Source organism: Tachysurus vachellii, chromosome 5 (genome assembly GCF_030014155.1).
Source record: "Tachysurus vachellii isolate PV-2020 chromosome 5, HZAU_Pvac_v1, whole genome shotgun sequence".
In the NCBI taxonomy this organism is placed as follows: Eukaryota; Metazoa; Chordata; class Actinopteri; order Siluriformes; family Bagridae; genus Tachysurus; species Tachysurus vachellii.
The window spans coordinates 20,807,748-20,820,000 of record NC_083464.1 but is presented as its reverse complement, the minus strand read 5'-3'; the positions used below and the strand labels follow the sequence as shown (position 1 = coordinate 20,820,000).

Here is a 12,253-nt window from a genome sequence, read left to right as displayed (position 1 = left end):
TAAGGGAAAGACATTTTTAGTCATACCCTGATTAGTCCATTCATCAAATTTGTTAGGTGCAATATGTTTCCACTTGCAAGCAATGCAGATAAAAAGCAAAATATTATAAGATTATATTCAAAAAAGAAAGCAGAGTTTACAATAAACACAAGAGAATAGCTGAATATAACTTTGTCAATCACATTTATTTGTCCTCTGAAGGTTTTTCTCAATATGTCAATATGGATTCCACCCATGGACAACTAGAGACAACTGAAGAATAAATTTTATCTTTAAGGCATCAGACTACTAAACAGCCAGTAGTCCTTCATCTAGTAGTCAAGCCCTGGACACTTTCTATTCTAATGTACTATTTACTACTTTTTGTAATTATATTTACTGTTTTGCATACTTCATAGCAGGCCGTTTTTTATTTTGCCATTTGTCCATCTCGGTTTTCATTTCATTTACCATATTACTCCAAAGTATCTTAAACCTTTATGTTAAGCTATGCTTTTGTTCATGACTATCACTGTCTGAATCTGAGCCTCATCACAAGCACTGCAATGCCCAGTGTGCCCACACAATCTGTGCAAATGACAAACAACTCTTGATCCTTAACTAGAGTCTGTGTAATCCTAGACATGTAAATGTGCGTATATAATGCTTATATCCATTATAATATATTTAAATGGCAAACATATACAAAAAAATGTGTTTCTTATCCCCATCACTGATTTTTTTTGACAGCTTGAATTGTGAATCACTCTCATTCATATTTGAGTTGACATATTTGATATATTTGATATTTATAGTTAATGAGTGCATTCTTGTGTTACATGGCCTAGCTTGGAACCGTGCTGAGCTTGACTTATCCCAAGCATTTTTAAAGTGCTTCAACAAAGCGAGCGTGGACTCCCTCCGATTTCAGTTTCCCAAAGAACCAACACTACTGAGAGCAGTCAACCTCAATAAGACAGTGTTCAAACTAATAAACAGCCTCAAAGTCTTATATTTTGTCAACCTCAGAGTAACTGCTAATTAAACTGTGTTAAAGTTCAAAGCAAAAATAATAAAAAGCTCGTTACTCTCTCACTCTAGTCCCACGGTGGAGCTGATGTGTCAAATGCTATCATAGTAAAGTGTACACCTATTCTTTTTGAAATTACAAGTTTTCAGTTGAAATTTTTACCTCTGAAATTAGCCTTTACCTTCAAAATTACAAGTGTTTTAACTATTTCTAGATCTGCAAAACCCAGTTCACCTTATCAAAACTTCATATAAATGTTCAAATCTTGTTTTTTCAGTGAACAATAAACAGTACATGAACTAAGTCATGGGTTTACAGACCTGATTCCCGTGGTATGATTGTATGGTTGCGTGTCACCTTCACTCGCTGATGAGCAAATACACAATCTGAACACAAAGCTTCCCCACACTCCTGACACCATCCAATAAGGGCAGATTCTTCACATCCTCCACACTACAGACAGAAAACTCATAGTTACAACCAAAGATTCAGCTGACCAATTCAATTAGACACAAGAAAAATGCTGTGCCTATATCTGCTAAACTACAGAGCAAAGCAAAAGATCTTTTTTTTAGATTAAAAAAGTGACACTCACTCATGTTTATTGGCGGCATTTAACAAAGAATTTCAAAGACATTTCAAATGGCATGAGATGCGGGTCACACTATTAATTTCAATAGAAACCAAAGCAGATAAACATGCTTGTTTCAAACAACTGGTTCTAAGCAAATCTCTCTTTTACAAGCAAGTCAATCGAACTTTTAAATTACATTTGGATGAGCTCAATTATTCACACCACATACAGTGGTGTCTGACATTGTGTTTGACTGCACACTGCAAGACATGAGCGTGTGCATTATCAGAGACGAACCAATAACTAGGTCGTGCTTGGTGGCCGGATGCTCAGTTAACAATGATTATCATTAGAGAGAAATTTAGAACACTCTCAAACATACCATGACTTTTTTTTAAGAACAGATAACTTGAAATGAATTGATATTAAATGTTGATCACTTCGGTCTTGCAGGTAACAAGTGATCATTTTCTTTTCCCCCTCATTCTTTTTCTGTTCTGTGCCCCAGAATGTTTCGCTGCTTGATCATGACTGTAGCAGACTTACAGAGTAATGTCAAACAGTGAGCATACGATCTCTTGAAATAATACATATTTTAAACTAATTTCAAATGCTGAAGTTACATAAAAAATGTTCTTTCAGTATTTAACAAATAACCTACTCATACATAACATTTTATTAAAGAAGATTTTTAATGAACGATTTTAAAATGATGGCCATGCTTTTGAAACATGAAATGCAATGGTACAACATTTAACAATGTTAAAATGTACTGAAACATGCAACAGGGCTATATGTTTCTGTACAGGCACACAAACATATCTCTCAGTTGCAGTTGAACTAAAGCTTTAGGTTAAACATGCTGCATGTAGCTTAGTTATGTCATTTTAATGCTAATGTTAGCCACAATATCAGTTCTGCTATACTTCCTAATGCACCAGATTGTTTATATTAAATACTTCCAGAACACAAACTTAATATTGAGGCACACCCTTGAATAGTATAAATAAGCTTACCTTAGGGGCAGAGTCCTCAAAAATGAAGCAATCTGTAACTTCAGACAGGTAGAAAGACTGGCCACACACCGGACATTCTAAAGTAAGAGAGAATCTGATAAATAGTACTTATTGTTTAAACTAGACAAGTTATACTGAGTACAACAGCATGTTTGTTGTTTCTTGAATAATGTTTTTTTGCAGAAATGTTCAATAGGATTCTATAAAAAGCTTCAACATTAGTGTGAAACTGAACAGGTTTGTCCAAAACCATATCGTCGCTGTCGGGCGGAAACCTCATATGTCCAAATTTGGTCAATTTCATATTTTTCCACATATCGATGGTATTGGTCAGTCCCCACGTGGGTCTGTTATTTTTACAAGTTATTAACCAATCTAAAGTCTTGAAAATAGCTTGAGCGCAAATCTCATAACTCCATTGGACACTTCAACTGTCCACCTCTTCCTCACTCCGTGGGAGAGCTTCGTGGCATGTTTCTCCTTAATAAGAGTCACAAAGAATCAACACGTCTTCTGATCTAAATGTCTTCAAAACACTGGGCTCAAAAAAAAAAAAACTCTTGACCCCTGCTAGTTCTGGTGCTCGTCTGAGGACAGGAATTTAGCGCAAGACAATCCACTGCAACGCAGACTAAACCCTGTGCACTGCAGATAAGGTAGGGCGTTTTTTTCATTTCCTGAAAAATAACGCTTTTGGAGATATGAGGATTCCGCCCGACAGCAACGATATGTTGCCATAGTAACTTAAGATTAGCTTCCTTTTTAGAAAATTAGCCAGGTGTGATGAACCAAGCTTAACGGTAGAGGTAGCTCTGATAAAATGCAAAGCACAGAAATCAGATAGAACCTTGGTGACAAAGGGAAATACAGCTGCAGATGAGGCTGCTAAGAAAGTGGCTATAGGAGAGGTTTGTGTGATAGCGTTAATGCAGGTGGGGAAACCAGACCCTGTACCAGTAGAAATGACAATAGATGACATGGGCCAACCAAAGGGCCAACCAAAGCACTGCAACTCCAGAAGAAGTGGAGCTGTGGGAAAAAAGGTGCAATTTAAGACCCAGACATAGGAATCTAAAGGAGTGGAGAGGGACTGTGGGTTGCACCACTATCCCTCCTTCCAATGTTGATTAAAAAGGCACATGGGGAAGCTTATTGTAAAAGTAGAAAAGTTATAAGCACAATACAAAATTATCTCCATACTTAGGTTGCATTAAGGCCTTGTCTACCATGCTAGCCATTACCATCTACCATTCCAGAACCCACTCTCACTCACTCACTTTCTAACGCTTATCCGAACTACCTCGGGTCACAGGGAGCCTGTGCCTATCTCAGGCGTCATCGGGCATCAAGGCAGGATACACCCTGGATCGCAGAGCACACACACACTCTCATTCACTCACGCAAAAACACACACTAGACAATTTTCCAGAGATGCCAATCAACCTACCATGCATGTCTTTGGACCTGGGGAGGAAACCGGAGTAACTAATACAAAACTAACTTATACAGAACTAATACAAAAGCAATAAAATAATATTAATTATATTTTAGTAAGTATTGTAAATATATAAATTGCCTAGGCCTACATACAAACGAAGGCTACGTTCTTTCTTTTAAATAAAAACCTGTGACGTCATCTATGTTTACACTATTGGTTAACTCTATGGCCTGTGCGTTCGATTCGTCTCATACTCTCTTTCACTGTCAGAGTCAGTGGTTCGTGCTTGATAATGATGGCTGTGGCTGCAGTAAACCAAATGTTCGCGGTCACCGTTCAAACAAATTTGTTTGTGGTCTATATAGCCTGCGTCAAAATGAGAATGATGCGCCTGAAGGCACAGGTTGAAGACCCACAATAGCATATCACAATATGCTAATTTGTTTAAATTCATACCTACATAATCACCATCACCAAAATTGTACTTTTTTTTTTTTACATTGAAACTTGAAAAAAAAATATATATATATAGATCTAACTACCGACCCTTTTTTTTTTTTTTACTGTTACTGCAAACCAAAATATTTTTAAGGATGGCCTGGTAGTGATGGATCACTTTGGATCAGTGGGTAGAAGTAATAGCCACCACTAAGAGTGATGCCAAGACTGCAGCAAAGTTCTTGTGCAGGGAAGTGATCCAACACTTTGGAATCCCATACCAATTGAGCTTGGACAATGGGTCAAATTTTGTAAATGAGGTAATTAAGTCAATCGACCAAGTACTTTGTGATTGTCTCTGAGTGTTGTGCGGTTATTCCCTTACACACTGGCCCTTTGGAAACCTGCTCACTCATATGAAGGCTGCCCACAATTTAAATGGTGGGCAACAATGTCACCCCAGACCCGGATTGGTATAAATGGCTGTATTCACTGACTGGCTGGCAAAAGTCATGCGTGTCTGTGAGATTATTCTCATAGTACTAGTTGTGCTGGCCTTCATGGCATGCTGCAGCATTCATCTGTTACAAGCCCTTATAGACAGAACTGTACAATATTTGTTTGGACAATAAATGCGGCTGCATATGGACCCCCTGGACCCAAAGGCCATCACCCTAAGCCTTGAGGAGGAGGAGGAAAGTAGGAGCACCAACACAAGGCGGGTCTAGGCATATGCCACAAGCACTCTGGAGAATATCTGCTTACATCAGTTCCCAAAGTAATCCTAGACAACGGTGCTATCCTTTGCTGTTGTATGTGCTGAGAAACAAGAAAGGCGTACTACATTTTAGTTTCAAAGGCCTGGAGCAATGGAGCACTAAAGAATGTATTTTAACAGATAGTCCTTTATCCAGTGAGTAGTCCGTTTCCGACTTGTGATAGATCCACACGCCACTGTACGGCAACACAGGTCGTGTGTCTTCTAGAGGTTTACTCCAAGGAGGAAGGTCACAATTTGCCCCTTTTCCACCTTAGCAGTTTGAGTGCTGGTTCAGAGCCAGAGCCTAATTTAGAACCAGTTCTTTCTTTTTCGACAGCCAAAGCACCGGCTCTGAACCAGGAAAAGTGGTTCTTAAGTAGCACCAAAACGTTGCTGGTCTAGACTTAAGAACCCCTTGTGTCAGGTGCTGTGGGCGGGGCTACTGTTAGCGCATCTGATAATGTACCTTAAGTATACTAATGTTTAATACACTTTTACTTTACCGCAATATGATACATTATCAGCACACATGATAGTAGCTAGCTACATGCTAAGGCTAACCTTTTTCTGTGTTAATGATAAAATAACGTTATGTACTTTCTCGATAACAACCTCCGTTTATACAAATTACACGGAGCTGCACGTACACGTTGGATTCGCCGCGTTTGGGTGTTAATGTAAGTTCACAAAGCCATGAGCATTAACAGTAAAACAACATCCGCCATTGATGATGTGTTTGTCGCTGCTGCGCTAACGTTGCTGTGTAACGTGACTCTCTGTGATGGCTCTCTAGCCAGTGGAAAGGCAAACCGGTTCACAGAAGGTTCGCCAGTGGAACCAACTTTGAACCAGCACCAGCTCTGAACCAGCACTCGGTTCTTTTTGGTGGAAAAGGGGCATTAATAAAAGACATACCCAAACCTGCTGTTTTTACACCTCTGGCAAGATACTGACTCAGATGATCACAGTCGCTGGCTGTGATCCTGCATGTAGGAGGGTGAAATGACAAATGTTGAGAAAATGTAGGAGGAGAAAAAAGTTGAAATGTTATATGACTTTCTTATGCTGTAGCTGAAGTGGATATTTAAAAAGTGTTATGACATTTAAGTAGAGGCTGAGAATAAATATAAACACACAAGAGAAGCAAGAGACTCTCACAAACAGTATATTAATGCAGAATAAATAAGACAAATGATAAAAAGGCTTGAAGCAAGGAAAAATTTAAAAAATAAGTTTACTAATAGTGAGAAAAGAGCAGAAAATAATCCATGACACTTTAAATTGCAACACAAGCTCAGAGTTGAATGTGCAGGATCAAGGAAGTTGAGCGCTTGAGAGACAAGCAGAAAGGGGACATGAGAGAAACAGGAAAGCCCTTAAAAGGACATAAGGAAGAAAGGTGAAGTAAACCAAACCACAAGTAAGGCGTATTAGGCCTAGTTGGAAAATGAGGGGAATTCAAAGAAGGTATGTAAATGAAGGAAGGACAGGCTAAAGCCTCAATATTAGAAATAATTGTAAATTGCTGAGAATATGCAAAGTAAAAGAATGGGGTGCTTTGCAGGACCAGTGATAAATGGGGGTCTAGATAAATAAATCTGCCTGACTTCAATAAAGCTGAACATTTGTTCCTTCTCATCCAAGCCTGAAGAGTTTTTATTTTGTCTTCTACTGTATAAGTGAAATTAAATAGTTACTACAATAAGTAATTGGCCAGGACTCTGGACCACCCTATGATGGGTCTAATCAGAGGGTGACCGAGTTCTGACACCATAATGAAAATGACTAATATATTCATCAATTCATTAAAAAAAACATATTTAAAATGATAACCAAATCAAATGGTGGTTTTTCTAAGTTGTTTTATAACGCAAAGCTAGATATAGAGCTTTAGTGTCGGCTCTCTAAGACAGCAATAATTACCGTCATTAACAGGGTGTTTACCTTTGGCGTTGTTGTCCTCGGTTGTTTTTACAATACACGATTTACACATCATGTGGAGACACGGCAGAAGTTTGGGCTCTGAGCTGAAGCTCAGCTTTGTTCTGCAAACCGCACACGACTCTGCTTTCTTTACCATGAGAGAGGAGGGAAAGTCTGTACGCCCTTTGTGAACACTGACATGCTCTCTTTCTTCCTCCATTCTCTCGGACACAGAAAAACAAACCCTCTCTTGAATACTTGAGTCTCACTTGACTTTAGACCGCTTTAAACGCATGTCTTCACACCTCCGATTTTAGAGTCTCAGGAAAACGGTTCTGTCGTCTTTTTGAACGTCGATATCAACAGAAAGTCCTAATGCTATTTTAAGTCAGTGCTTAAGCCTAATTCATACATTAGCTTACTGGGTTTACAAGCTCATCGAGAACAAACGTAACTTCCCGGAAAGGTTTGCAGCGCGCATGCGCAACATTTGCGTACATCTGACTTTCTGTTGTTCTTCTTCTTCTTTTGAGTTTTATGGCGGTTGGCAACTCAGCTTAAAGATGCAGTACCGCCACCTACTAGACTGGAGTGTGGGCATTATAATGACATCAAAGGACAGAGGGAGGAAAAGAAAAAAAAAAAAACAGATTCTTTCACTTAACCCAGTATTTTTCAAAAACAAAATTACTAATTTGTGTATTCTCATAGACGCTTTACCTAATAAATGTTCAAGTGTCATGCTTTGTCCATCCATGCGTGCCTTTAACTCTGCCCTATCTTCTTCATACTTTTTACAGTCTAACAGTATATGCTTTACTGTCTCTTGTACTTTACAATCAGTGCATAGTCCAGCGGGATGTCTTCCTATTCTGTACAGTGTTGTATTTAAACCAGTGTGACCCATTCTAAGCCGTGAGATTAGCATCTCTTCCTTTGGGCTTCTGCCCTTCCTCATGCTTGTGGCTACCTGGTTTTGTATATTGTAGAAGTGATGTCTTCCTGCCATATTTTAAGTGTGTGTTGCTTTATGATAGTTTTGACCTGTGTTCTACTTATTGGTATGTGCACATCAACTGTTTCCTGCTTTGTAGAGTTTTTTGCTAGTATATCCACAATTTCATTTCCTGACTTTCTGTTCTGATCTGAAGCACCATAAAACGTGTGAGGAATCAGTCATGATTTGCATCAACCAACAAAGTGACTTCTCATGTCTGTTGATCTATTTGTGCATCTTAGATTATCATTAGTTGTTCATCATTTCTTTCTTTTTGTTCTTTTGTTAAGATTTAGGTTGTTGCTACTCAAGAGTATTATTTATTTTTATTCTTATTTTTTCTTCTTACTCAAAGAGTATTATTTATTTTTATTCTTATTTCGTCTTCTTCTTCTTCTTCTTCTTCTTCTTCTTATTATTAGGGCCTGAGCACCGAATGGTGCGAAGCCCTATTGTTTTTCCTCGGGAGTATTATTTTTTTTTTATTTTTTTTTTTTTATTTTTTTTATTTTTTTTTTTTTTTCCCACACATTGGCCAATTGGGGTCCCTTAACATGCTCGAAAACTCTTGAAATTTGGCACACACGTCAGAGTCGCGCGACACTAGGATTGGACAAAGGTTGGAATACGGGCGTGGCAGGGGGGCTCTGTAGCGCCCCCTGTAATGCAAAAACAAACATTGGTGCACAGATCGGGCAATTATGTACGCACATGTACGAGAGTTGGTACGCATATAGATCTCATCGACCCGAACAACTTTCGCGCTCTAAACTATGAGCTCCGCCCAACAGGAAGTCGGCCATTTTGGATTGTTTTATAAGTGCATGCGGTGAACTTTTAAATACTCCTCCTAGGGAATTCATGCGATTGACATCAAACGTTGTGAACATGATGCCAAGACATTGCACTTGCTAAATTGCGAAGGGATTTTTGATATCTCGAACGGTGCTGCCATGGCGAGGCGACAAAGTTATGGCGAATTCAGAGAAACAGGAAGTGTCTAATATCTAAAGCAAAAAATGTCTTATTGGGATGACACGCGGTGTGTATGTTCGGCCAAGGATTCCGATCGCATCGATGTGCTTATTGTGAATCTCGGACATAGCGCCACCAACAGGCGCCAGGAAGTGTGTCAGTCACAACAGTTGCATGTGGTGAACTTTTAAATACTCCTCCTAGGGAATTCATGCGATTGACACCAAAAGTGGTGAACATGATGCCAAGACATTGCACTTGCTAAATTGCGAAGGGATTTTTGATATCTCGAACGGTGCTGCCATGGCGAGGCGACAAAGTTATGGCGAATTCAGAGAAACAGAAAGTGTCTAATATCTAAAGCAAAAAATGTCTTATTGTGATGACACGCGGTGTGTATGTTCGGCCAAGGATTCCGATCGCATCGATGTGCTTATTGTGAGTCCCGGGTATAGCGCCACCAACAGGCCCCAGGAAGTGTGTCAGTCACAAAGGTGGATTTTTTGTCAGCTTCATGCGGTAAACTTTTAAATACTCCTCCTAGGGGATTCATGCAATTGAGACCAGACTTGGCCACCATGACGCAGAGATATTGCAGATGCGAAATTGCGAACGGATTTTTGATATCTCAAACACTGTTGCCATGGCATCGTGTCAAAGTTTACTTTTATTTCAGGCATATTTAAGGCTTTTGGCGTGCTTGTATTAACTTGAAATTTGACACATACATCACATTTGTCGGCTGTTAAGTGTGGACAAAGAGGTCAGACAAAGGTGTGTCTCTTAAGTGGCTCACTAGCGCCCCCATTTCTCTATAATGTGGGGTTTCATTTACCTACAGTCCCCAAATGGGTCAGTAACAACATAAAATAGTCCACTGATATTTACCCACTTGATGCACTTGCCCACCGTGCATTGTTTTCTGGAAGGCACCGTATAGCGATGAACAAACGTGCGAAGGCCCGTCATCGCTGCTTGCAGCTATATTTATTATTATTATTATTATTATTATTATTATTATTATTATATATTTATTTTTTTTTCTCTATTCTGTTTCCATACTTCTGTAAAGCTGCTTTGAGACAAAGGAAATTGTTAAAAGCACTATACAAATAAATTGAATTGAAATTGAATTGAATTGAGTTGAGTATCCCCAAGGAAGGCACGGTGGCTTAGTGGTTAGCACGTTCGCCTCACACCTCCAGGGTTGGGGGTTAGATTCCCACCTCCGCCTTGTGTGTGTGGAGTTTGCATGTTCTCCCTGTGCCTTGGGGGTTTCCTCCGGGTACTCCGGTTTCCTCCCACAGTCCAAAGACATGCATGGTAGGTTGATTGGCCTCTCTGGAAAATTGTCCATAGTGTGTGATTGTGTGAGCGAATGAGAGTGTGTGTGTGTGCCTTGTGATGGGTTGGCACTCCGTCCAGAGTGTATCCTGCCTTGATGCCCAATGACGCCTGAGATAGGCACAGGCTCCCCGTGACCCGAGGTAGTTCGGATAAGCGGTAGAAAATGAGTGAGTGAGTGAGTATCCCCAAATACCACCAGCAGATGGATAAGGACTTCACCTTTTTCATTGGCAAAGCAGTTTTTGAGTCAAACAGTCAAAACTTGTCATTATATGAAGCATCTAATGATTGCCAACATCTGCCCCTATTTGTACAGTTCATTACAGTATATGCCCGATATATTCCTGTGAGTATCTCCTATGGGGTCGGAGCAGAAGGGCAGACATGGAGCAGAGACAGTAAAGGTTTTTGCTCAACAGTGGCAGGTTCTGGACTTGTACCCACAAACTTTAGATCAACAGCACAGGGCTTTTAACCACTTTTACACAGCTACCACTGTTTGACACTCTTAAATGTTGAGCAACCACATTATTCATCGGCCTGCTTGTTCTTAGTTATTGAGGTTTGGATTAAAGCCATTTATTTCAAGAAAGCAGTCAAACAGGCTTCATTTAAATCAAACATGCTCATACATGCTAATCAGTGTAATAACAGGCTTGAAACAGCTGTAACAAAATCTAAATATAATGGGATCCAATTTGAGAAGCAATGATGTTGGGGCTTATTTCATAAACAACATGTAATCAAATACTGTAATTGTTATTTAAATGTGTGCAGTAATATTTTGACTTTTTATTTTAGTAATAGTTCATTATTCTTTTTTTAACTGGCAAGAGTTTGACAAATATGTGTGATGCATAAAAAAATGTATTCATTGTGTTAGGCCAGTAAAAGCAAAGTGACATGTAAAACTGGCTGCTGGCTAATAACTTCTATATGATGGCTGTTAAATTGTCTTTCATTAAGGGATTTGAATTTAGGATTTGAATGCCATTTTGCACACTTGTCTTTTAGTAGATCATATTTAAAATGGCTTGTTCTGATTAAAATGTACAGTGATAGTCTTGTTTGGAATGAACACTTCACAGCACAGCTGTTTTGTTTTATTCTGTCATGCTTGTTGAGATTCAGACTGAGAAAAAGACTCCTACGTTATGTCCTTCATGATATAAATTAAAAAAAGGACTAAATGAGCTGAATGAGAATATGCGCTGAAATACCAAAGACAAAAGGGCCATTGTAAGAATGAACAGCAGGAAATGATAACACAAGGCTTGATGAAATATAAAGGACAGTGTTGTAGGTAAGGCAGCACTTCTTACTGCTCTAATGTACTGGCTTAAAGAAAATGAACATGACAGCTCCATCTTTAGGATACCTAAAGAGTATACAGTTTTTTGCGAATTGCATTAATTGTCAGGCCCCAAACAATAAAAATGGATCAAAAGTAAAGAAACTTTTTTGTGTATAAATTAAAGGACTGGATGCACTAACCTAATTTCCCTAATGTAGGGAAGTTGTTGCACTGAGTCTTTGGAGGCTGCATAAGCCCTACACTGACCCCTGCTGTAAATGCAGACTTACTAACCACCTTGGTGCCACAGTTATGGCACGTTCTATACAGAGCACTGTACTTTTAGAGTAAGACACACTAGTAGGCAGGCAGGAGGCTACTAGGAAAGAGATCATAATTAATGAGCTTAAAACCAGAATTGTATGCAAGTGCATTTTAGTTACTCACTCACTGATTGTTTCAATATTCAATATATTTTCATG

The 12,253-nt window shown here is 39.1% G+C and overlaps 1 protein-coding gene across 8 annotated transcripts in view; it reads right to left on the bottom strand.

Moving 5' to 3' along the window:
- The window catches only part of trim33l (tripartite motif containing 33, like), a 15,542-nt gene extending 7,907 nt beyond the window's left edge, over positions 1-7,635 (bottom strand). For 5 of the 8 annotated variants that reach the window (XM_060870365.1, XM_060870366.1, XM_060870370.1 and 2 more), the window contains exons 1-3: positions 7,180-7,635; positions 2,600-2,676; positions 1,330-1,462 (exon numbers count right to left, since the gene is read on the bottom strand). In XM_060870365.1, the coding sequence (XP_060726348.1) occupies positions 1,330-1,462; positions 2,600-2,676; positions 7,180-7,378 (409 nt within the window). In that variant the 5' untranslated portion in view covers positions 7,379-7,635. The remainder of the gene's footprint in view (positions 1-1,329; positions 1,463-2,599; positions 2,677-7,179) is intronic. The other 3 variants (XM_060870363.1, XM_060870364.1, XM_060870368.1) reach the window with 1 other exon arrangement.
- Between the last annotated feature and the right edge of the window lie 4,618 nt (positions 7,636-12,253).